Source organism: Barbatula barbatula, assembly GCF_947034865.1.
Source record: "Barbatula barbatula genome assembly, chromosome: 21".
Classification (NCBI taxonomy): domain Eukaryota; kingdom Metazoa; phylum Chordata; class Actinopteri; order Cypriniformes; family Nemacheilidae; genus Barbatula; species Barbatula barbatula.
Window position 1 is genome coordinate 16,619,454 of NC_136784.1, and position 26,313 is coordinate 16,645,766.

General features: G+C 39.4%; 2 protein-coding genes across 4 annotated transcripts; one reads left to right on the forward strand and one right to left on the reverse strand.

The window, feature by feature from the left end:
* The first annotated feature begins 654 nt into the window (after positions 1–654).
* Positions 655–16,297, forward strand: cpsf1 (cleavage and polyadenylation specific factor 1). Its single transcript, XM_079484516.1, has 38 exons — positions 655–851; positions 1,160–1,325; positions 1,482–1,509; positions 1,608–1,741; positions 1,855–1,935; positions 2,034–2,185; positions 2,323–2,469; positions 2,622–2,761; positions 3,194–3,304; positions 3,399–3,492; positions 3,604–3,691; positions 3,803–3,934; positions 4,154–4,205; positions 4,370–4,461; positions 4,654–4,728; positions 5,097–5,177; positions 6,040–6,132; positions 6,240–6,353; positions 6,504–6,645; positions 6,732–6,907; positions 6,988–7,133; positions 7,218–7,395; positions 8,500–8,706; positions 8,802–8,891; positions 8,970–9,107; positions 9,272–9,424; positions 10,277–10,393; positions 11,543–11,633; positions 11,716–11,800; positions 11,954–12,095; positions 12,195–12,347; positions 12,550–12,726; positions 12,803–12,869; positions 12,952–12,999; positions 13,397–13,552; positions 14,761–14,890; positions 15,473–15,611; positions 15,818–16,297. Exons 2-38 carry the CDS (start codon positions 1,182–1,184, stop codon positions 15,863–15,865), a joined length of 4,341 nt encoding a protein of 1,446 aa, XP_079340642.1. The 5' UTR covers positions 655–851; positions 1,160–1,181; the 3' UTR covers positions 15,866–16,297.
* On the reverse strand, positions 15,692–26,097 carry adck5 (aarF domain containing kinase 5). Of its 3 annotated transcripts, XM_079484517.1 has the most exons (15): positions 25,655–26,097; positions 23,614–23,705; positions 22,574–22,723; positions 21,004–21,079; positions 20,530–20,730; positions 20,093–20,233; positions 19,851–19,964; positions 19,187–19,318; positions 19,011–19,094; positions 18,840–18,921; positions 18,430–18,508; positions 18,268–18,359; positions 17,524–17,776; positions 17,174–17,290; positions 15,692–16,942 (listed from the first exon to the last, which is right to left on the reverse strand). In XM_079484517.1, exons 1-15 carry the CDS (start codon positions 25,676–25,678, stop codon positions 16,840–16,842), a joined length of 1,740 nt encoding a protein of 579 aa, XP_079340643.1. In that variant the 5' UTR covers positions 25,679–26,097; the 3' UTR covers positions 15,692–16,839. The 3 variants fall into 3 exon arrangements, with proteins under 3 accessions (XP_079340643.1, XP_079340644.1, XP_079340645.1); XM_079484518.1 differs by lacking the exon at positions 23,614–23,705 and having other exon boundaries at positions 25,655–25,879; XM_079484519.1 differs by lacking the exons at positions 22,574–22,723; positions 23,614–23,705; positions 25,655–26,097 and having other exon boundaries at positions 15,693–16,942; positions 20,530–20,725; positions 21,004–21,076.
* Between the last annotated feature and the right edge of the window lie 216 nt (positions 26,098–26,313).

A 26,313-nucleotide genomic window follows, 5' to 3' on the forward strand; every position in this document is an offset into this window, starting at 1 on the left:
TGTTGGATAAAAGAGAAATGCGCGCACACACACTCTTGGGGAAAATGATAAGGAGTCCTATCCCCTGACCAATAAATCCTCTGAAAGCAAAAGACATTTAAATGCACAATTCATGTTTTTATGTTAATCACAGATTACTTTTTCTGGACTCCTTGGAGATCAATGCATTTCTGCCTCCGATCCATATCTTCAATTGATTAAAAGGATTCATCATGTCTCTTAAAAGGAGAAACGCCTTTTCCTTTTTCAAATCAAAGTTATTTAATTTCACTAATCCATTACACCCAACAGTGAATATGAAAGGATGTACATGCAGTCAAAATACAAAAGATTTACTTACAACAACATTTTAACCAAAGACATACCCTACAACTAGGGGGCGCTAGAAGCAGTTTATAGTACAGACATTTCAGATGTTTATAGTTTTTAATGCCTTAAAGACAACCGAATTGAATCATCATAAAGCTACATTTCCTTTGTAAAGGAAAGCACACTATGTTTTCACCAAATTATTTACATTTGTGTTTATAGAATGTTGCCAGTATAAGAAAAAAACATTATGTAAACATGTTTTTATGAGTCTTAAACACGGCAAATAGTATTTTGTGTTCGTAAATTTGAAATCATACGCCGCATGAAATCAAGCCGGGAACCGCGTGTTGCTCGTTTTGCGCATTCCGGACACATATCAGCGTCGCACTGTTGACGATTAGCATGCTGGGATGTGTAATGAATGAAGCGGCGGCACTGTCCAATGTACTGATAATGCGCTGAGATTTAAGTGTCATATCCGTCTTTATGAGACCCAGTGGGCAAACGGGTCATTCGGGGTATTTATTCAGTATCGTCCGGTATGTCCGAATCAACATACTCAACTTTGTTTGTCTAAAAAGTACACTTTCGACCAATTGCAGCTAGCTAGCATAGTAGCAGAAGAAGCTTGAGATGAATAAAATGCAAAGAAAACGCCAACAGATGTGTGACAATAGATCCGCGAACATAAAGCAGCGCCTGCATGTTTGATGCATTTTCAATAGAGTTCACGCTATCTAGCCAGATAACACACAGTGCTGCAGACAGTTTGTAAACAGTGTTTTAAAGCAAAGCGATCATTGTGTCTTCGGAGATGATGTAATGTTGTAATGATGTTTGTGATCAGGTGCTGAGAGGAGCAGGTCATTATGTACGCAGTGTACCGTCAGGCTCATCCGCCCACAGCTGTGGAGTTTGCCGTTTACTGCAACTTCATCTCCAGCCAAGAGAAGAACCTGGTGGTGGCAGGAACATCTCAACTGTATGTCTACAGGATCATTTATGATGTCGAGGTAAATGTTTTACTTTCATTCTTTCGTTGTGAATGTGTTTGTATTGTATCGTGCACCAATAGGATTTTTGTCTGACAGACATAAATGAAACATACATTTAGGATACAGCATGTGCAACCCTTTATAAAAGACTCTTTTGTTCTTGTTACATTCTAGAGCACTTCAAAGTCGGAGAAGTCATCCGGTAAGACTATTGATTTCTGACTTTTACTCGAGCATTGCCTAGATGAGAGATGGGTTGTGCCTTTGTTGACATGTCGTTTTTCAATGATAATATTGCAGATAGCAAGAGTCGCAAGGAGAAGCTGGAACAAGTGGCATCCTTTTCTCTCTTTGGAAATGTGATGTCCATGGCCAGCGTGCAGCTCGTGGGGACCAACAGAGATGCTCTGCTTCTAAGCTTCAAAGATGCTAAAGTATGACGGATCACATCTGCTTTCTCATCAAAAATCGAAAACCATTTATATATATTAAATCAGTCCAATGCTGGCATGTATAAAGATGAATGGTATCCGTTTTGTCTTTTCAGCTTTCTGTTGTGGAGTATGACCCCGGCACACATGATCTGAAGACTCTGTCGTTGCATTACTTTGAAGAGCCAGAACTGAAAGTGTGTACCGTGTTTATTAACTTGTTGGGACACTTTTCTGTGTATCTGTATGTTTGGGCGATGAGTGTTTTGATCGCTCTTTTTTTGTAAAATTTCAGGAAGGTTTTGTGCAGAATTTGCACATTCCTATGGTACGCGTGGACCCAGAGAACCGCTGTGCTGTGATGCTCGTGTATGGCACCCGCTTGGTGGTTCTGCCCTTTAAAAAGGACACACTCACCGATGAACAGGAGGGGATAGTGGGGGAGGGGTATGAATGAGTACTTTCCAAAAAAAGTCAATTTGTTCAAAAATGGTTATCAATGTTTCTGCACCGAGCAATTGTTTCAAGGCATAGTGAATGCAGCTTGTCTCTAACTTCTAATGAAAATGTTGTTCCCCTTCCAGTCAGAGGTCTAGTTTCCTACCCAGTTATATCATTGATGTCCGTGAGCTGGATGAGAAACTCCTGAACATTATTGACATGAAGTTTCTCTACGGTTACTATGAGCCCACACTGCTCATCCTGTTTGAGCCCAACCAGACATGGCCAGGGTAACTTATTATCCATTTAATACTCAACCCTTAATGACATGAGCTTTCCTGTTCAAGCCTGTACATAAATTGTTAGTTTTCAGTGTGTTAGTGATGTACCACTACACAATCACAAGCTGATCATTTCACGTGAAATGTGTTGTTGTGGTCAGGCGTGTAGCAGTGCGTCAGGACACGTGCAGTATCGTGGCCATCTCTCTGAACATCATGCAGAAGGTTCATCCCGTCATCTGGTCTCTGACTAATCTGCCCTTTGACAGTAATCAGGTCATGGCTGTGCCCAAGCCCATCGGTAAGACCCTCACCTCTGCTTACTCCTATGCTCCATCCATACTGCTGTTTTATCGCATTCATTCATGCAGTATGTACACATGGGGACAGTTGTGGCCTAGTGGTTAGAGAGTCGGACCAGAAGTATCCAGAAGGTCATCGGTTCGATTCTCAGAGCCAGAAGGTAGCGACTGACTTGCCCTTGACCAAGGCACTTGACACCCGTTTGCTCCCCGGGCGCTGCAGTGATAGCTGCCCAGAGCTCCCTTTATTGCAGTACATGGCATTATCACGCCATTGAACAAAATATTTTTCATACCTTTTAATTGAGACCTTAATACACAACATAATGCTTTACATCTGAGTGTTTTGACTTGAAAACCTGTGCTATAAAAATATTTATTGGCTGATCTGTCAGTAGTTTTGTCTATGTATGTGTGTGTTTTGTCTTTAGGTGGAGTTGTCGTATTCGCTGTGAATTCTTTACTCTATTTGAATCAGAGTGTTCCACCTTTTGGAGTGTCACTTAACAGTCAGACCAGCGGCACCACAGCTTTTCCCTTGAGTAAGCTCCATTTCAATATATCAATAGTGTGATATCGATGTGACTCACTCTGATCTTTCCATTCTTGTTCTGTCTTTCCATATCTGTCATTTAGGGTCACAGGACGAGATGAGGATCACACTCGACTGCTCTCAAGCAGCCTTCATCACCTCTGACAAGATGGTCATCTCTCTCAAAGGAGGAGAAATGTGAGGTTTTTGGCTTAAGTGACCGTGATGTCATTTTACACCATGTTTTATAGTATGGATTTTGGGTTGTAAACTTCTAATATAAAACAGAGTGTTGTATTTTGTGTACAGTTATGTGTTGACGCTCATCACCGACGGTATGAGGAGTGTACGAGCGTTCCATTTTGATAAAGCAGCCGCCAGCGTCCTGACCACATGTGTACGTGATCAAAGAAACTAAATCAATTTATAATATTAGCATCTTCTTATTGGTTTATTTTCTGTTATTGTGCACATGCGCACACACTCACTTTGTATGTCTGATTGTCAGATGATGCCTTTGGAGCTGGGATATCTGTTCCTGGGCTCTCGTCTGGGCAACTCACTGCTGCTCAAATACACTGAGAAACTGCAGGAGACCCCGATCGAAGAGGGTGAAGAGAACGAAGACAAAGAGAAGCAGGTGTGTCAATGAGAATACGTTTTACTGAACATATACATTGTATAAAACAGTATTGAATTAGTAAAAACATCACTGCATTCATGACCATACACTACATAAGATTGAGACATACATATTTGTATCATTTCATTTAGTTTTTTCATTTCTATTTTAATTTTGTTGAATCTGGCAAACTTCATTGTGATGTATTGTCATATGGTGAATGTCTCTGTCTTACAGGAAGAGCCCCCAAATAAAAAGAAACGTGTAGATTCCTCTGCAAACTGGACAGGTAGTGTTCAGATCATTCCAAGTAAAACACCTCTAAAATCCTCTTAAAATCTGCTTTGGTTTGCACTGGGGTACCTCTGGTTGGTTCTCCAGTGCAGATAAGTGATAGCCTGTACATAACCATCATATATGTGCTTGTATTTACACGTGTTTCGCTATGTTTAGGTAAGGTTAATTTACCCGACGAGCTAGATGAGATCGAGGTGTATGGGAGTGAGGCACAGTCAGGAACACAGCTGGCCACATACTCATTTGAGGTGAGACCCCTCATTCGAGGTGGGATCATGTTCTCGCCACAAAAGAACCACGACACACATTTAGTTCACAAAAACACCTTAAACATATACTGTATGATCCTTTTAAAAATTGTTATTCAGTGTGGTAATGTGATGGCAGTCTCATTAATAAATGAATCTTTTGATAATAGATAATCTGACATTTGTGTTCAGGTTTGTGATAGCATACTGAACATTGGACCCTGTGCCAGTGCCTCCATGGGTGAACCAGCCTTCCTGTCTGAAGAGGTACCTCTAATTTTCCCTACTGTACTTGAATGAGTAAAGGGCTTAAAACTAAACCGTGAGGCACACCGCGAATAAATGTAAATCAAGCATTAATGTTACTGTTGTTTACATTGTCATTTAGAGATTTGGACAATCAGCAGTACATGACATCGCGCTACATAAATGATATCATATACAAAGATTTAAAAGAGATTTATACTTCAACAGCATAGCATAGCAATGCATTTACAGGTGCTCTGAGCAGCCTACAACCTGCACAGGAGTGGCTTGATAACAAATTTGTGTCATGAGATCAAGTTTTGTGCTGGAAAGTACCGCTCTTATTTATGAGGAAGTAATATCTAGTTAATAATATGTGTTGCTATCAGTTTCAGAGTAATCTAGAGCCAGACCTGGAGGTGGTGGTATGTTCGGGTAATGGCAAGAACGGAGCTCTGTCTGTACTTCAGGTGTGATTATTTCACTCTACGAAAAAGGTATCCCAGTGTACCCATTATATGTCCTCGGGAGATGTTTGTGGATTCCCCACTCCATCCCTGCATGTACGCGCATGTCTGCGTAAACTAGAGACGCACAGCACGCTGTCCTGCGGCGGTGAGGCTCGTCTGCCGCAGGCCAGCTGCAGGTGCAACAGTGACATCTGGGCTTTACCAGGGCTGTCTTAGAGATGGTTGGAAAGGCCTATAAAACACCCGAGAGACAGAGGAACCATTGCTTATGCAGCCCTCATGTATTTCACAGTGTGCTTATGAATCAGTTGGTAGGTTATAAGTGCTGTTGAGACATTGTTTGTTAAAGAGTAACTCCACCCAAAAATGTCTTCGGTGTAACACAGAGATATTTTGGAATAATGTTAGCAATCAACAGTCCTGAAGCACCATTGACTGCCATTATAGGAAAAGATGTTGTACTGTTTGTTTTCCTTTATTACTCAAAATATCTTTAGTGTTCAACAGAACCAAAAAAATTATATAAAAATTCCTACTATGGTAGTGAATGATGCTTTATAACTGTTGGTTGCCCTTTAACAAATGTTTTTTGTAATTTTGGTCCCCGATTTGAAAATTTGAATTTGTTAAATCTGGATTTATTACTTTACCTAGTCATCATTGTTTTTATAAGTGTAATCTGTTTTTTTTTACAAATTCCAAATGATTATTATTATTTTTACAAATTATTTTAAGGATATTGAAAGGGTTTTACTGTTGTACAATGTATGCAGGTTTAGACACATGACGTTTATCAACATCAAATATTTTGTTTACTTGCTGTGAATGTTAAACTTGTGATATTGGTTTTGCTGTTCAATAGAAAAGTATCAGACCGCAGGTGGTGACAACATTTGAACTTCCTGGATGCCATGACATGTGGACGGTTATATACTGTGATGAGAAACCCGAAAAGGTTGGTACCTCCCCTTTTCATCAATAGCCTAGAGAGAATCTCAAAGTTAACTGTGAAAGATTATTCAGGACATGGCACTGTTGTTCAGCTAAAAGCTTTCTCTGTAGTCTCCGACAGAGTGCGATAGTGAAACTCCTGAGGAATCGAAACCCCAGCCCGCGGCTGAGGATGACAAGAACAAGCACGGCTTCCTCATCCTCAGCAGAGAGGACTCTACAATGGTACAGCATAGCACACTCTTTCTTGTTCTCTTATTGGCTGCTTTCAACCAATAGAAATTCTTTAAGAAATTGATTCAATAAGCATAACATGCATATTATTGTTGTGTTACTCAATGTGTTTCCACTCTATCTGTCGTGCCGGGTGTTCAGATCTTGCAGACAGGACAGGAAATTATGGAATTGGACACCAGTGGTTTCGCCACACAGGGTCCCACTGTGTTCGCAGGCAACATCGGGGACAATAAATACATCATCCAGGTGTCCCCGATGGGCATTAGATTACTGGAGGGAGGTAAGAAACCACACGAGTACATTCAGTGAGTTTACATTCCTTCACCTGTCTCTCGTTTAATTGGTTTCTTCTGCTGTTGTTCTCAGTGACCCAACTGCACTTCATCCCCGTGGACCTGGGCTCTCCCATAGTGCACTGCTCTGTGGCCGACCCATATGTGGTCATCATGACGGCAGAGGGAGTTGTGACCATGTTTGTTTTGAAGAGTGACTCTTACACGGGCAAGAGCCGACTGGCACTGCAGAAGCCACAGATCCACACGGTCAGTCTATTATTTATAAAATGCAGACCTTGTTGAGCCACATTCATAGCAGGGTAGCATTCATTTGTACTTTTCTACAGCAATCGCGTGTTATTACCTTATGTGCGTTCCGTGACGTCAGCGGGATGTTCACCACTGAGAACAAGGTCAACTTTCTCAACTTTACCAGAGAGGAAACTGTAATCAGGACCCAATCAGAGACGGAGACTATCATCCAGGACATCAGGTGACCAATCACAAATGTCTCAAGTCCCTGGCAGTCATGTCCTTCTTGCGGTTTGTGCTTGATTTTACTTTATGTGTTTGTCAGTAATACGATGGACGATGAGGAGGAGATGCTGTATGGCGAGTCAAACCCTCTGAGCAGCGCCTTTGAGGAGCAGAGCCGCGGCTCTGCAGGGATGACCTCAGGAAGAGAGCAAAGTGCTCAAAACAAACAGGAGCCTTCCCACTGGTGTCTGCTGGTCAGAGAGAACGGAGTCATGGAGGTACACACACACACACACACATAGAAAACGCATACATTTCCGGTAATCTGGTGCGATTAGCCTGTTAGTGCGGTTTATTTGTGTCAATGTGAACGCTGCCACCCGAACCTTGGTGCGCACCAAACAAGCGGACCGAGCCAGTTGAAACGATGGGTCTCGGTCCATTTTCAACCGAACTCTGGCACGGTCAAAATACGAACGCAACATGGACCAAGAGCAGGAAATGATAACAGTATACGACTCGAAAATCAAGTGATTTGGTAATATAAAAGGAGTTTTTATCAGATCTTTGCTTGCGCTGTTTTGACTGCTTTAAACACTCAGTGAGTCTTCATGGTCTTTGCCAGTTACCGGCTTGCTAAAAATATCCTCATATGCGCAGGCATACACTGAGCATTGATAACCCACCACAGCATTGTTTTGGATTTGCCGTAAGTTCCGTTTTTAAATACAAATCATAAAAGCTTTGCGATTTTTCAAGTAAGCTGTTAGGTTTGATATCTTTTGGTTCGCTGTTAAAATGCCAGTCTGAACCGTAGTAATCAAAAGAACCGAACTACAAATTTGAACGATGTTCACTGCCAACGATGTTCAAAAACTCCAATCCCACTTGAATTCATGTACAAATGTACCAAAAACAACTTCGGACAAGGTTTTCACACTGACAGCTGCCATTGAAAGACATTAGGAACTCTTTATATGCTCCTCGCTTTGCTTAGGTTAAAAATGTCTAAATGTGTATTTTCCTAAATACACGTCCAAATATTACTGTAGTATTGCTTAAAAGTAAATATTAACTTCTTTGCAGTATTTGAGGTCTGAAAAAAAATACAGAGCATGTTTTCTGTTATTGTTTCCCCAGTTTTCATTTTCTGCAAAAAAATGCAAATAGAAACAAGAGGTAAAATATTGTTAGGAGTTTACATTATGGGACAAAAATTATAATTTTACCTAAACTTATACCAATAAATAGTTCATTTTAAAATTAGAAAACTGTCTCTGATATTGTGTCTTCATTTCTTCCATGGCTGTATATTCCTATTGCTCGCCCTCGTGTGACTTTCGTAGTTTCTCTGGTTAAACACCTTGTCATAATTTTATCAGATCCACCAGCTCCCTGACTGGCGTCTGGTTTTCCTGGTAAAGAATTTCCCTGTTGGTCAGCGTGTTTTGGTTGACAGCTCTGCTAGCCAGTCGGCTACTCAGGGAGAACTGAAGAAGGAGGAAATGACGAGGCAAGGAGAAATCCCATTGGTCAAAGAAGTTGCTCTCGTGTCATTAGGTTACAACCACAGCCGTCCTTACTTGCTAGTGAGTTTATCACAGGAACTTCCCTGATGTTTTATTTGAGTCCTGAACGAAGCTTTTAATCAAAATAAATACATTTCTCAATCAAATGTTAACAGGCGCATGTTGATCAAGAGCTTCTGATCTATGAGGCCTTTCCATACGACCAGCAGCAAACTCAGAGTAACCTCAAAGTGCGCTTTAAGAAGGTAAACCGCAGTTACTTTTGCCCTAAATAAATGAAGGTTTACTCTGATGTCTGAATGACTTTTTTCTCCTCTGCTCAGATGCCTCATAACATTAACCTTAGAGAGAAGAGATCCAAACTGAAGAAAGACAAGAAAGCCGATGGGGAGGAGTCTCTAGGTGTCAGGGGTCGCGTGGCCAAGTTTAGATACTTTCAGGACATCTCGGGATATTCAGGGGTATGTCTCACTGAGGTTGTGTTTTATGATACCACTTATAGAAGTCAGCTTGCAAGCTGAGTTATCATATAAATGATTCACATGGCATGTAAGAGTTTTATGTGAATTTGTAAGCAATAGGCAGTTTTCCTTTAGGTAAGAGCAGATTTTTGTGTGTTTGTCAGGTGTTCATCTGTGGACCCTCTCCTCACTGGATGCTGGTGACCTCTCGCGGGGCGTTGCGTCTGCACCCCATGACAATAGATGGCGCCATTGAGTCCTTCTCTCCTTTTCACAATATCAACTGCCCCAAGGGTTTCCTCTACTTCAACAAACAGGTAAAAATACTCATTAGAGAAGAGCAGTTTGTCCGTTTAGAGCTACTGTAGAAACAACACAGCCAATTCCATGCAAGGGGACCCGCAGTGTATGTAGATAGAAACAGCTCAATAACGCTTCATTTTGTAAGGTCTTTATACACCTCTGAAGACATAGTTATGTGTATCATATTGCATTTCTGTCAATAGATCATCCCAAAAATTACACACAGCACATTTAATAAGTGACCCCTTCAGTTATATTGATTTAATGCTATCGCAAGAGTAATTTACAACGACTTTAAATGTGTCTCAACCAAACAAAAACAGTTAGTATCCCTTATATAGTAATATTTGAATTAGAATTGTATTAAAAAATGTATAACAATATTATAATTATTAGTAGTAATATTAAGAAGCACTATAATCTTTTTATATTAAAATATTATACAAAGACAGTAGTGCTAATACTATGATAATAAACATTTACTCAGTAACTTTTAATAATAATTCACTGACTGCAACATGTCAGAGGAGCACTAGCCCTCCTGGTTGAGACTGGTATCTGCAGAGGTTTTTTCTCCATTTATTCATCATTGGAGTTTTATTCCTTGCCACTGTTGCTGTGTTGGCTTGCTCACCGGGAGACTGCTGATATATTAGTACATTAGAAGTATATTAACTTCTGCAAAAGGTTCTGCAACTTCCATTAACATAGCTTTTATTAGGATGGTCCTCTCTATTTGTACTCATTACTCATTTCTCTTTTGTGTTTTCTTTTTGTTTTATGTAAAGCTGCTTTGAAAGAATGCACCATTGTAAAAAAAACTTGAATTGAATGAACTATCACCTATCACATGTGTGTTCTTGCAGGGTGAACTGCGAATCAGCGTGTTACCCACCTACCTCTCTTATGATGCCCCCTGGCCTGTTCGCAAGATTCCGCTCCGGTGCACCGTCCACTATGTGACCTACCACGTGGAATCCAAGGTAAAGTTTATTACAGCGCTTTCATCGATAAGTCATTTTTATTTTCTAACCCTGTTGTTCATTCAAAACTCAGACAAAATAGTTCCAAAGAACACAGAATTTAGTTCAAAGCCGCAGGGCAGGGCTAGTCAACTGGCGGCCCGCAGGCCTTAACATTTCAAATAAGTGGAGAGACTTTAAGAACAGTGTGCTTTCAGAAACGCACATCCTGAGGCCCCACATCTTTGAAAGTCCAAAACGCTGCTACATTTATTGCACAAGTAAATCCCGTGGTTCATAACAAATTTATTGACTATTTGATAGGTTTGTGAGAAACCTAAAGTTATTTACGTTGTTATATTTGCCAATCCACAGCCACAGGCAGTCGGTTTGCACATGCGAAAGGACGCATTCCAAAACGCATCTTGTGCTCTTAATAGTTACTGCAGGAAGGGTTCACCAAGTGAACGGTTGTCTCAAATAAGGGCAAAACTGTGTTCTGCATTCATTATGTGTGATTTAAACGGCTATATTTACAAAGACAGCTGTCCATCTCCCTACAGAACTGTCACTTCAAAGGACCTCCCCTACTAAGTGCGTGTTGCACATGAATGCGATTGGAATTCACCCGAAGACGCGAATACAGCGTTCACTTTCTTGCACGCATCAATTGATTCGCTTTATAAGATGCTAATTGATTTGACTTTCATTAATTTAACCAAATATATTCATGAACAAAACAATGCCACCCACAACTTGGATGTGCTGGGGATACTACATTAACAAAAAAATATTTTTGGGTAAACTTATGCATCAAGGAATATAAAATAGCATTAATAAGACAATATCCCTTTTAATTTAATATCACGAAAAGGCACAAATACTGAATGCAATCTTTGATTGAATCTTTAAATATATGACCTATAAGTAGCAGCAACAAAAACAGTAGGCTAGATATTAAAGGAAAAAAGGGCAATAGATAAATAAAAGAATAAGAGGATATGGTCAAAACTGGCCTTTCCCTCAAAGAAAGGTTGTTGAAGACCCCTGAGTGTTTTAATGTCATGAGGATAAGTATATATTACGATAAAAATTGCACTCAACGGTTCCCGAGGCACTGTTACTCTGTGTTTCAGGTGTGTGCGTTCATTGTTAATGTTCGTGTTTCAGGTGTACGCAGTGTGCAGCAGTGTTAAAGAGCAGTGCACACGTATCCCCAGGATGACCGGAGAAGAGAAAGAATTTGAGACCATTGAAAGAGGTGCGACACTGTTTCTGTTTGTATGTGTGAAGGAATGAGTCTGATCCGCTGGGGTACCTTATGAGGTGTCTTGTTTTCTCAGATGAGCGCTACATGCACCCTCAACAGGACAAGTTTTCTATTCAGCTTATTTCTCCGGTCAGCTGGGAGGCTATTCCAAACACACAGTAAGAACCTCACGATTAATACACAATTCCCAGTATGGATCATAAATACACAACTGTGCTGATTTATAAAATACAGCAAGAAGCCCCCATACGGCACCTAGCAGCCCTTCGTAATATTCAGTCTGTATGATGCTGTTGAAATGTATTCTTCAGGATTGACCTTGAGGAGTGGGAGCATGTGACGTGCATGAAGACCGTAGCGCTGAAGAGTCAGGAGACCGTATCGGGATTGAAGGGATATGTGGCCTTGGGTACCTGCCTCACGCAGGGAGAGGAGGTCACATGCAGAGGCAGAGTGAGTTATTATACACTCTTCATTTACAGTCAAACGCTCCACACACAACGCATGTTTCTGCGTGTTCTGGTGACACATCTACTCTGATTTTATCCGCAGATCTTGATTTTGGATGTGATCGAGGTGGTTCCGGAGCCCGGTCAGCCGCTCACCAAGAATAAGTTTAAAGTGCTTTATGAAAAAGAGCAGAAGGGACCTGTAACTGCTCTCTGTCACTGCAGTGGATACCTGATGTCTGCCATCGGACAGAAGGTAAAAAACGAACACCTTATCATTCAGTGGGTAATAAGATCCACGGCTGCTGAGTGCATCTGGGCTGCCAACTTCTTCAGTCTTAATGTGTATGACAGTCAGAATGGTTGCTTAATATATACAAATCTGTAAAAATTTATGAATTAACCTCTATTCATCAGTTTATGTTTCTATTAGTGACAGTTGATTTATGTGTATGCAGATCTTTTTGTGGAGTCTTAAGGACAATGATCTGACAGGCATGGCCTTCATCGACACTCAGCTCTACATCCACCAGATGCACAGCATCAAGAACTTCATCCTGGCCGCTGATGTCATGAAGAGCATCTCTCTGCTGCGCTACCAAGAGGAGAGCAAGACTCTGTCTCTCATCAGCAGGGTACCACCCACAGTCCATAGATTGCTGTTAGATCGCTTTTAAATGGGTAGAAGTTTACATTGTTTTTCTCCATTAGGATGCAAAGCCCCTAGAGGTTTACAGCGTGGAGTTCATGGTGGACAATAACCAACTTGGTTTTTTGGGTATGAGTCTTGATACCGCCGGTATAACCTACAAATAACCTACAAACTACAATTAAGGCTTTAATGATTTGTCCTCTTTCAGTTTCAGACAGAGACAAAAACCTTATGGTCTACATGTACCTGCCTGAAGGTATTTGATTCATTTGGTAGTGCCTTAAAGTCATAGATCACCCAATAAAATAAAAATTCTGTCATCATTTACTTATAGTCATTTCAAACCTCTATGACTTTCTTCGTAGAACACAAAAGAAAAGGTTGTTAACTGGCCCCCATTCAACTGCATTGGATTTGTGTTCATATAATAGAAGTAAATGGAGGCCTTTATAAACACTGTTCGGTTACCAACCTTCTTCAAAATATCTTCTTTTGTGTTCTACAGAAGAAAGAAAGTCATATAGGTTTGAAATGACAAGAGGATGAGTAATTGATGGCAGATGTTTTATTATTGAGTGAACTATCACTTTAAAGCTTTGCTTGTAGGTCTTCTACAGTGCCAGAAATCACATCTTTTATGTCACTGTATTCAGCTAAAGAGAGTTTCGGCGGCATGCGCTTACTGCGGAGGGCAGACTTTAATGTGGGCGCTAACGTGAATGCCTTCTGGAGGATGCCCTGCCGTGGCACTGTGGACACCGCCAGCAAGAAATCCCTCACCTGGGACAACAAACAAATCACCTGGTTTGGTGAGTGTTGCGTAGCAAAATGCTTAGCCGTTGGCTGGGGGAACATTCAGATGTTACACATGTAGAGATTGTTTTAATCATTCTCAATTTAAAAGTTTGCAACTCAGTTTGATCACAGGCTTTAATTTAAAAGTCCCAGTGAAACGAAAAATTACAATTCCTATTTTTACATGAAATACTGCAGCGTTTATTGTAAATAGCTTACCTGTGTGGGTCATTCTCTTTTTTTGTGCCTTAAATTAAGGTTTTTTATGAAAAAATTCCAGGATTATTCTCCATATAGTGGACTCCAAATGTATCTTTATACGATACCAGATGATGAATAAGGGTCTTATCTAGCGAATAAAAAAAAAAAAGTATATGCTTTATAAACACAAATGTTTGCCTTGCTCTGTTCTGCGAAGCACACTCACGACTTCACGTAATACATAATTACGTTGAAAAGGTCACGCTTGACATTGGTAGGGCAGGGCAAAAAATCCATCTCATCTTCCCCTCAAAGTTCAAAATCGTCCGACATAGTTGTTTTACACCCGTTTTTGTAAACGGCGTATGACTTAGAATTTGCACGATTAACTTCTAAACACTGAGTCTGTACTTCCACCTACATCAAACGTGACCTTTACCACGTAATTAAGTATAACGTGAAGTTGCGAACGAACACGATTGCAGAACAGAGCAAGGTGAACGTTTGTGTTTATAAAGCACATACATTTTTAGTTTTTTTAGAAAGTGATCGATCGTTTCGCTAGATAAAACCCTTATTCATCATCTGGTATCGTGTAAAGCCCTTTGAAGCTAAAGTGAAACGGTCATTTTGACCTTCAACCGTTTGGAGTCCATTGAAGTCCACTATATGGAGAATAATCCTGGAATGTTTTCATCAAAAAACTTTCATTTCTTTTCGACAAAGAACAAAATACATAAACATCTTAGATGACAACAGGGGTGAGTAAATTATCATGAAAATGTATGTTGAAAGTGAACAATTCCTTAAATGATGAATTTGTAAGAAAACGACAGTAATTATTTGACACATTAAAGCGGTAGCTTAATCATTCGCTTCCAGAATTAGTTTACTATTACGATCTGAAACAAAGCGGACCTTTTTCTGATACACCACTGAGGCATCAGTGTTTCACTTGCCCAGGACACGTTAAACCTGTTTGTTTCTGAACGCAGCAGTTTAATTCTCTCTCTCCATGCAGCTACGTTGGACGGGGGGGTCGGGCTGCTTCTGCCCATGCAAGAGAAGACGTACCGCAGACTGCTGATGTTGCAGAATGCTCTTACCATCATGCTACCGCACCACGCCGGACTCAACCCAAAAGCATTCAGGTACTGAAGTCTGTTAATAGCACTTATGATCCGAAGCAGATGAAACCACCTTCAGATAAATGAATGAGATGCCTAGATTTCTCCGACTGCATACCATTTACAAATGTAAAAGTTATCTGTAAAATTATATAGCATATTTGAAAGTCTTTTTAAAGTTATGCCATTAAAACAGCGACATCTGCTGACGGACACAATGCAATACCAAACGTCTATATAATGTCACGCAATGCCCTGTTTACCTTATGTCTAAACTCAAAGGTATCTGTCCTTCAAAGGGAGTAGGGCATAGGAATGATAACTTCATTTAGATTTTTCCCTGTGGCAGTTATCTTAATTGACGTATGTAAGACGGCTTTGGCGGAGAATATAATTTTTTAAAACGTAACTGCTCTTTTTATACATCGAATAATTTGCAATGAAAATGCAGGCCACACCCACTATTTTCTCAATTCCGTTTCACTTAGAAATGTAAAAATGTTTCTACAGAAATGTAGAATACAAAATGAAGAACGATTGCAACTTCTGTTTCACGGGGACTTTAATCTTTGTACCTTCTCAGTATTTCTTATTTTTTCACCTCAGAATGCTGCACTATGACCGACGGACACTGCAGAATGCAGTCAAGAACATTCTAGATGGAGAGCTGTTGAACAAGTACCTGTACCTCAGCACCATGGAGCGAAGCGAACTGGCCAAGAAGATTGGCACCACGTCAGACATCGTAAGTGCTGCAATGTCAACTGCATCAGTAACGCTCTTCAGCATGTCCGACATGAAATATCACCAGAAAGCAACACCATTAACGTGGAAATCATTTTATTAATAATATTTTGATATAATTTACAATATTTTTCAGAAGCTTATATTATTCATTGTCATCATATCACCTGCTGTGACCACAACATTCACATTGTATTTGTGTTTCAGATCTTGGAAGATCTTCTGGAGATTGACAGAGTAACTGCTCACTTCTGAAGAGCTTGTTATCTCACTATGAATGTGTCCTGGAGATTTTATTTCTTCAGTTATGTTTTATGTCACTTTTTGATAGAAAATCAAAAACATTGTAATATTGTTCTTTTTGTGATAAGTGGAAGTATCACAGAATATTTTGTAAGGAAAAAATGTGTGACACGATATGAGACCATAAATGTTAAAAATCATCACAATAAAAAGTAATAAAAAAAACCCCGAAATATTTAAAATCCAGAACTGCTGAAGATTACACCACCAGTTTCATAAGAGACGACTCAAATCCCACAAACTGTAAAGCTTTACAGCACAAAGTCAGTGCTGCTCCATTTGGTTTAAAATGTTTCTATCTTGGCTTGCATTATGACCAGCAGAGATTTTTATAACATCTTATAATCTTATAACAGGCTTTTTACAATAAAACTCAGTCACACCACAGCAATTTTTTTAAAGGTCAAAAGTATAATAATAAAACTGTAGTGTTATAAGAATAGTAAATAGCATGAACAACTGTGTTTTTAGGAAAACAAATATTACAATAAAAAGAATGCCGAGCCAGCAGCTTTATTCATGTAGGATTCAGATGTGCAGGATTTAGATAAATCCTAAATAAGGATAAAAACAAATCCTTGGTGTTTTGATGCATCAGCACTGAATTGTAATTTTAACCGATTAAAGCAATTCTGTAATATTAGGTCTTCATTCTTAAAATCTCTATTCCTTACATTAAAATACTGTAAATTAATCTCATAAATATTGAAATCGTTTTTTGTTATTATGGCTTATGTCATAGTAAAGATGTACAAGCAGACAGAGATAAACTGGCTCCTGTGGGCTGTACACAAGTTTGTGTGTGCAATAAAAAAACTAAAATGAACAAATAGTATTGTGTGCGTGAAGCCACTGAAAGCACTTTTCCTTTAGGGACACAGTTGTGTTGAAGTAAGAGTAGTAATGAGGTATGTGGTCACCGAGCTTCATTTCATATACTGATACACCTCCTGGTCCAGCGTCATGATACCACAGTAAGACAGAAGCTGAAGCAGAGAGCGAGTGATGCTGATAAGTGCCATCTCTGATCTGGAGGGAAATAAGGTAAAAGATTTAAACTACAATGGATAAAACAACTGTATATTTACTCCTACAGACACACTGTAACAATTTGAATACGTGTGTTCTGGACCAGATACAGTTACGTGCAGCTATGGCTACTTCAAAAAAGATTGCAAATTATAAATAGTGTTTAGTTTAGTAAAATTATGTGTAGTATACGGTCCCTTAAAAACATGATGATTCTTATCTCCCCGGTACCTTAAAGCGAATTCAAACTTAACGCTCTCCCAGAACGACCAGACACAGTGGAAGATGGACAGTCTGTGCAGCAGCCTGGTGTCATTCGCTTGTATTCTCCCCCATCCTCTCACAGCACTAAAAGCAATCAGATCATTAACACAATGAATTATCAGTGCTGTAACTGACCATCACTCTTACTACTATAACAAGTTTGTGGTTTCGAAAGTCTCTTTCCACATCATTTTCTGTCCTACCCACTGATCCCTAAATAAGACTCATAGAACACTAAACTATGTACTGAAATAAACTTCAACAAACGTAGACGTATACGGTTTATACAAACATATACTGTAGCTGGAGTCTCTTACCTTTTGGCCATGACAAAGTATCGGTCGACTGGAGCCCCCAGAGTGATGTTAATGCATCGGACCGTGTTAATGTTTCTGAACACCAGCAGCATGGGCCGAGGCATTGACTTTAACACCTGCATGATGTTGTCAAAGCGATTCATGGCCATGTCACGCATGTAAGTCGTTTCCTCTCGCGTCAGGATGTTACCCAGGCCCACATCCCACATGTTGATTGGCCGCTGCAGGAGCATCTCGCTGAACAGGAGGTATTCTGAGACGATTCCACAAAGACACAATGAATACACAAGTATGAATGCTGGCAACATTATTATATAGTACACGGAGTTATTAAACAAGCTATTAACATTTTTTGACAGTTGTGTTTCATGTCACTTGTTTACATGTGTGCCATGCTATAAGAAGGTGACTAACCTTTTCTCTTTGGGTGTATAATATGTGTGAAGTATGTATAAACTGTTAAAGGATTGTGTATTCTTACATGGTGAATCTGTCATGGACTCTCCACGCGGAAGGTCCTATGAGTATAGTGTTGTTTGTAGTACACGTGTAAAGGTCTGTTCACCTTGGGTTAAAAATCTAAAAGGTTGCTTCAGAAGAACCTTGCTAGACTACCACCTTCACTAAACTCCAAATGTATGTATTAGATCGTAAAACATGTATTAGAATTTAGAATCTTATACATAGGCAAGTTCAAGCCCTATCATTTATATCAAGAATTATTGTAAGGAAAAGGTGCTTTACCTTTGACGCCAAGCTCATTTGCATATCTCTTCATGCCGGCTTCATCACGCAGGATTATGGATCTCCACAGCTGACACAGAGCCACTCTGTCACTGATAGAGAGTTACCTTTCACCTTCTGTCACACATGTGCAATGATTTTGACTTTTATTTAGACACATACCTTTTACTGAGGTGTTCATACAGACCGTGATCCAGCAGAACCAACTCTGCTTTCTTATCTGGACCTCTTCTTACCAGCACTGAACATTAGAAACATACATGGGAATTTTGCAATGAAATGTCTAGGTAATTGTATTATTATTCCACATTTATGAGATTAGATATGATTAGATAATTGAAAAATAGGAGCCTAATACAGACTTTCATTTTTGCTATGAAAAAATACTTTTGGGTGAAATATGTCCCTGATATGCATCATTAGATCTACTACTATAGTACTATCTCAGGTTAGTTTTTTCTTTTTTAACCTTAGAATCAAAATAATCAAAATACCAGCATTTATTCTTCTCTGCCCAATAAACATAAAAGCATTAATAAGACACAATACCACAAAACATATAATAATCTTACCATTTCCAGGATGAGGGTCAGCATGAATAAAGCCTGTGTAAAAGATTTGTTCTGCAAATGTGCGAATAAGCTTATCAGCCGCCTGAAAACAGCAAGAGAAGTGATGTGACATCGATATCACTTTAAACAGAAAACTTGTTGGATGTAATTTAATAATAACATTAAACTCACATCTTTCAAACTTAGTCCTAGACGCTCAATTTCCTCTATGTTGCTGATTTTACATCCTGTACAGAACTCAGCTGTAAGCACCCTCTACATGGACACGGAAACATGGTATACAGTTTATTTACTGCATGTATATAAGAAATTACAAAAACATTTTATGGTCATATGATGGTTCTTACCTTACTGGTGAAATCCCAGAATACTTTAGGCACAACTACAAATGTAAAGTGTTTCAGCTCCTCCGCACAACGTTCAGAATTCTTGCCCTCATTCTCAAAGTCCAGCTCTTGGGCTAACGTTCCCTTTAAGTCCTTTAAGCATTGTGGGGAAACACAAAAATAAACTATATTCTTATTGTCTCAAATAACAATAACCAGCAGTAAAAACAACTTGTGCTACATTTGGAATTATAGCAGCATGCTGCCATACAACCTCTGCAGTATGGTGTATTTGTATTGTGTACAGAAGAGGTCCTGAGCCTTTTCTAGGTCAACGGCCTTTAAGGCCAGCAGTAATCAAACCTTCTATTAAACACAACAATTATGTTGCCATTTTATAGACAAGGGTTTTTATGATTTAGGCCCTACCCATCTGATTGCTATTAGTTTGTATTAATTGAGTATTATTGAGTGCAGCAAGGATAAGTGTTTGGTCCTCTACAAGTTTATTGCAATTAATTTTTTCTTTTCACAGTTATTTCTGCATGTCCCATTTGTATTTTACATTGGATCTTAAAGAAGACAAAATGCTTATTAAACATACATTTATTATCATGCTTATATTCTGAACTATTACATTACAATTCAGTGTATACGATTGGTTAATTGTAGTTTACACACTAACCTGTAAGACCCAACGGAAACCAAAGCTAGGGTGCATAAACTTCACAATGTCCAGCAGAATCTCTAAAGTCCTGATATCACCATCAAAGCGATCCCTGAGATCAATATATTGCACCTGAGCACAACATAAACCCAACATTCATAAACAGCTCTCAAAAGAAAAAAAACACAGCACTACTACCTATAAACATTGACTGAATAATTAATTGTTTGTGCAAATACTGGTTAAAGCACCTAACGTACCTTCACAGCCACTGGTGTCCCATCATGCAGTTCAGCCTTGTGAACTTGGGCCAAGCTTGCAGCTGCCATAGGCTCATAGTCAAACTTCTTGAACATGTTTTCTGGAGTTGTTTTGAAGTCCTCCTGAAATAAAGCATCTACCTAGAAATAAAAACATATAAAAGATGTTGAGGTTTAAAGACAGATGTTCGGCTCAAGAAAGGAAGTTATATACACCTACATTACGATGGCATGAGGTTTGTAATCTAAATAATGGATTTCAATTTCCACTTTTAATAAAACTATGTCTTTATGTTTGACAATCAGATTCTGACCTCTCTCTTTAAGGACAAACATTGAAATATATGTTATGTGACTAAAACCTTCTAGTAATTTCAAAGAAGCAAGTGCCAAACCCAACATTAATATCAATTGCTTTATAACCGGAAGCTTCTCACCTCTTTGTATCGTCTGTATAGAGCTTTATCCTCTAGCACATGCAGGGTACGGATATATTCTGGAGGTAGAAGATGGTTGAATGCACACAGGCCCTGCCCCAGCTTAATATACAAGCCTCCATTATGAATGGCTCCTTCCACCATGCTATTGGCTGCTCTCTGATGACACGCAGACATGCTCTCTGAATAATCTGGACTGCTCTGGCAAGAGGGACAGACAAAGCAATGTTTGAGGTGGTCAGCGTGTGTATGTATAGGTATGTGTAGGTATAGAGAACTCAATATATGTGGGTACACAGAGTAGATGAATGGTTTGTTGTCTGCACCTGTAGATGCAAATTTCATGTTTACCTGCAACAGTTCCTATCGGTAAATAAATGACATTTTACAGGCAAATGGACAGTTTCTTCTTTAGGATATTATACTAGACATCCAGGCAATGAGCATATAGGGTGTAGTATATGTGATACTTACCTCATCCATGCCCCGCAGAGCAATGTTAGACGTCCACCAATAATCAGCTGATATCTTAAGGCCGACATAGAGCGACCTGATGTGACAGGGAAAATGTTTATGAAAACTTCTGACATCTGCACTGATTTTAGTCATTTGTACAGAATATAAATCACTTCACAGTTGCAGTCTTGTGATGTTAGGGTATTGGTTGCTTGAACACCAATATTTACAAACCGGGGGCCAGTTGCACCAGCTGGATGGATGTATACCCTGTCGTAAGACTAGTCTGGACGTAAAATGCACCTCAAGTGCAGCGTAAAATTTATACCTGTTCCATCAAACATGTTTGAAACTAAATCTTACGCCTAGTCAGAGTAAGATTTATCAGTGGAGAAAAAAATGAATACAGTCGCATCTAATAGGCTACAGAATGTATGCGCAGCTCGGAATCCACGCCTCCGTTATCTACAGTGTATCTCAGCCGAATATTTTTGGTTGCCAAACATTCGGTGCATCCCTACTGTTATTTTATGAAGACGGACATAATTTGAAGGGGTGTCATTTAGGGCAAAATATAATAGAATGGGAAATAATCGAGATAAGCAATAGAGTAAAAAATGGATAATAAGATCAAGTTCAAGTTTTTTTCTGCTGGACTAGTTAAAACTTTATTTATACATTTAGCAGACGCTTTTATCCAAAGCGACTTACAAAGTAGAGGAAAACAATAGAAGGAATAATAGCAATATGTGCAACAAAATGCATAGGAGCTTTAAACCCGATCTCAGTAAGCCTACTACAGCAGGGATAGGAAAGTAGAGAATAAGTAGAAGACTGCGCTAATGGGTCAGATGTTGAAAAGATGTTCTTAAAAAAAGAGGATTCTTAAAGTCACCTACAGAATCCGCTGATCTTGTGACAAGGGGAGATTGTTCCAGAGACGTGAAACAAATCCTGAATAGCGAGTGAAGATATGAGGGTGCCGAACCAGTGATGGTTTTGTAGGCCAAGAGCAGAGATTTGAATTGGGTGCGAGCGACTATAGAGAGCCAGTGCAAACTAACAAAGAGTGGCGTGATGTGACTTTTTTCCCAGAAAAAAAACATTCAATATATATATATATATATTCAAAACAATTATAAGCAATGAGATATTTTGAAGAATTTAGAAAAACAGTTCTGGGGCACCTTTTACAATTGTTACATTTTTCCAACTATGGTAGTCAATAATGACCCTGAACTGAAAATTACTTACATTCTTCCAAATATCTTTCCCTGTGTTCATCAGAACAAAATAATTTATACAGGTATGAAATTACATTAGAGTGAGTACATGAAGACAGAATTTTTTTTTGGATGAAACATTGAGAATATTGTTCACAAAACTGCAAATTTATGCAACAAACTAAACAAATTACTAAAAACCAATATATATACATATTAAAAACAGCAAACCAGAGAAACGTGGTTCTTGTTGTATTTATTTATCAAGCTCCTTCCAATTTAACCTTAAAATGGGTGTTGTTTCAAAAAGTATAAATGCTCTCTCATTTGTAAATTGGAACAAAATGAATACCCATGATACAAACCTGCAGAAACGCCCGGCTCCCTCCGCTAATATTCTCATCTTCCTCCTCTCTCTGGGCTCAGAAACCACATATCCCACCCCAAGCACGATTGACCCGCCAACAGGGATGCCAAACAGCAGCTTCCTAAAGAGTCTGTGACTCTTTACAACTCTAAAGAAGAAGAATTAATCCCTTTTTTAAAGATGCTCTTAAACAAGTTCGGCAGTAATCCTAAACAAAGAATAACAGAAGATCCAGTAATTCGCTAGTTTCACAATATGGCGCAGGTGAGCTTTTGGAACGTCAGAGTAGGCAGAGTAATTTCCGGTCATATCCACCGTTTTCCGAATGCGTGAACTTACCCATTATGCCTGTGTTTCCGCGTAAGGCTGATGCTTAAGACTTCCGCTTCACCACTCGAGATCCCATTAGTTAGGCATTACAAAGTTATCTTAAACCGTATTCTTCAATCTTCATTTGTTTTTCTTTTGTTTAAAAGCAGAGACTCTGTTCTTCCATTTGATATATTGTTTGTCCATATATTCGATACAAAAATGTACTGTGAGTCATAAAACTTTAGTCCAAATGTTAAAAAACTCTGGCGCCGGCTGGCAAAAAGGTTTGCGGGGAAAAAGTTAACATACATATTACATACAAATACATTTAAAATAGTGTGTTTTCTGCGCTTTCTGTGGCTGTTGTGACAACCTTTAGTGGCAAAATATATCGAGAAACTTTATTATGAAACATTATCAGTAACGTTCTCCAACATAGTAACACATACTAGACGGAACTGCGGAGCATCCAACAGGAAGTCACTCGCGGTAATGGCGCCCTCCAGAGCCGTGAAGAAAAATGTGGTAAATATGGGTGTTTCTTTAAATAAAAAAGAAAGACAATAATACTTTGTTAAGCCAAAACAACTCGATAGTGTTCTTCAACCGAAAATTAGTCCGTCTCTGGCATCCCAAAGGCTCACCGGCCCCATCTTGTGCAACTAGCCCATTCAGCATCACTGTTGTCTTGTTTAAAACAAAACCGAATTAGTCAAACTCACTCACCTGTGTGAAGAAAAACACTGTTTAGGCACTTGGGGATCTAGAAACTGAGGACATCTCCGAATCAGAGACAAATGACGACGGCACAACCTTAACTGAAGCCGAAGAAGAAAAAAATGTATTTGGCCCGTTAAAATTTTGTGTCTAAATCAGGGTTTATGAACTATATAGTAGCAGTATAGTTCATACTAGTGTTAACTAGTATGAACTATATCATGTCCCCTCTGTGATGATGAGAAGCACATACAGTATAGACCCTCTATAGTACAGTCCAGAGCCGTTGAAAAGTTTTGACACTTGCATAGACATCCGTTGGGAGAATGTTATGCGGACGTAACTTGTGTCATGAAGGGTTCTATAGTTCCAAACATTGCATTGAAGCTCATTCATTTCACGGTTTTCCAAACACATTTGCAGGTAAGCCGATAAAATGCATCTCTGTAAAACCGGGGTTTTATTATAAGGATGTTCTTTAAACAGAATATTGTTTTTCTGAATAAAAATGGCTTTTCTGTGTGTCTGGTTGAATGATTTTCTATAAAGTCTGCTTATTAAATAAAGTGTTATTTACCCTCCCCCTGTATAACTATATAATAAAAACTCTTACTGACTGAAATTGTTTACTGACTACTGGCACGCGTTCATGTAACCAGAGGGTGCCGCTTCTAATCACACTCCTAGCACACAACCAAGTTGAACGCTAGATGGGCAGAGCACACAATGCAATTTTCAACGCAATTTTCCAATCTGTGACATCATTGACTGCCCCAGAACAGTTTGTGTTCCTAAATTCTTCAAAAATATCTCACTTTGTGTTCAAAAACACAAATTTTCTCGTCGCTTTAAAAAATTCAACTGAGCCACTATGCGCGGAGGGACCAATTTAACGATGTCTTTAGTACTTTTCTGGACCTTGGGAAAAACTGACATCATGATGTCTATGAGGAGGCCTGGAAATCTCTCGGATGTCACCTAGATATCTTCATTTGTGCTCCGAAGACACCAGAAGTTCTCTTAACAGGTTTAACGTCATGTAACCGCGTAAAAAAAACTCACAAAAAGTAGATTTTTGGGAGACCTATCCGTTTAACATCACACCTGCAATGTTGTAAAAAATAGCTCGATGATCTGTGAGATTTGTTTTGAAACAAAACAAACAGGAGGGTTTCCCGTCAAGGCCATGTAGAAAACTTGTAAAAAAGAGGCGGATGTTTATAGAAGCCGAGAACAAATTGTCTTTACTCTGACTGGTTGATTTGTGGACATGTCAGGGACAAGCACCAGTTTAAAGGTCTCTATAGAGTATGATAAACAACATGCTAATAGAAGCCCTTTAATTCAAGAGAAAAACCCTGATCTACAATCCAGGAATCAAGCTGAAGCCAATGTCCCACACACAGACCTTTGTTCTTAAAATACACAACTCCACAGAAACAGGTAGGTTGCTAGGTTATGATGATAGTTTGCCAAAAAGCCACAATCTACCTTCAGGAGGTTGGGGCATGTCTTTACAGCACTCTTATGATATAGCACAAATGCCAGTCACGTAGCACATTTACATGGCACTCAAAGGCACAAAATGACCATGACACTCTTTGTTTGTCCACTACATCTACCATTTTTATTGTTTAAATTCGTTGCATTCTTTTAAGGAAGAATGCCTATTAATTTCTTATAGTTTTGCATGAGAAAGAATAACTGCAGTAAATAGGGTATATTGACTATAGCAATGTTAACCCCTTTTAGAGGGACTGCTTACACATCAGATTTGTAGACTGCAGGACAGATCGCATATCTTACAGTACAACGAAGTTAACTATTGCAATAAACCTGGATGCAGCAATAACACCGACTTTAGGATTTAAAGCTTGCGGTATTAAAATACATGACATTTAGACTTTCACTAGCCTTAACCGCACTGATTCAGGATCAGCCCTGTATTTGCAGGCTGGACAAGGACGTGGGTCCCCATCTCCCATTTAGTCGGCTAGTGAACTACCAGCACATGAACAGAACGACTATGATTGAATGACAACTATCTTACCGATCTAAATGTCTCTCCCGCCATTTGTCCGAACTGTCCGATAATCGCATGTATGGCTTTCTGCGGACTCTGGTCACACTTCCTCGCGTTTCCCGATCACGCACGCGTTTGAGGATGCGATTGGACAGAGCTCCCACGCCTCCTGCCGTGCTTTTACTTACTTTACGTTAGGGTACGTATGGCGATGAATGCAAAGTTCAATTGGCCGTACTATCGACGAAAGCCCCGCCTTCCCGTAGAAAGATTCTCGAGGCGGAGCTTGGGTGAGGCGCTTGCTAGCCTATGCGCATGCGCATAGTGATTTTTTTTAGCGCAATTTAACCTTAGCCAACCGAAGTTATGGTACAGTCCATACCAAGTGTAATCATTGATCGGAAGTATGCTATTTTGTTGTGATTTTTACCAGCGATTTTAGAAATATGTGCCTTCCACTATTCAAATAGATGAGACTTTTGACTTGTTGTGACTTAAATAACTTCCCGAAGAAGCTGCAAACATGGCCGCCAAGTGGCACGACTTCCGTAAACAGACTTTGCTTTAAAGGGGTTAAATAAGATTGTTCTGCCCATTTTATGTTAATCTTGAGTAGTTATGCGCTCTTCGTATCTCTGAAAAGTGTTTAGTTCTCACATTTACAGAAGACAGAAACAGCTGTACGA

Coding starts and splice junctions, on each gene's coding strand:
- cpsf1 (XM_079484516.1), top strand. CDS start 1,182: ATGTACGCAGTGTACCGTCAGGCTCATCCGCCCACAGCTGTGGAGTTT. Junction 4,462..4,653: donor TGGCCACATACTCATTTGAG/GTGAGACCCCTC, acceptor ATTTGTGTTCAG/GTTTGTGATAGCATACTGAA. Junction 9,108..9,271: donor ACATCTCGGGATATTCAGGG/GTATGTCTCACT, acceptor TGTGTTTGTCAG/GTGTTCATCTGTGGACCCTC.
- adck5 (XM_079484517.1), bottom strand. CDS start 25,678: ATGGCGGGAGAGACATTTAGATCG. Junction 19,319..19,850: donor GTTTCCGTTGGGTCTTACAG/GTTAGTGTGTAA, acceptor CAATGCTTAAAG/GACTTAAAGGGAACGTTAGC. Junction 19,095..19,186: donor TCTGGGATTTCACCAGTAAG/GTAAGAACCATC, acceptor GTGTCCATGTAG/AGGGTGCTTACAGCTGAGTT.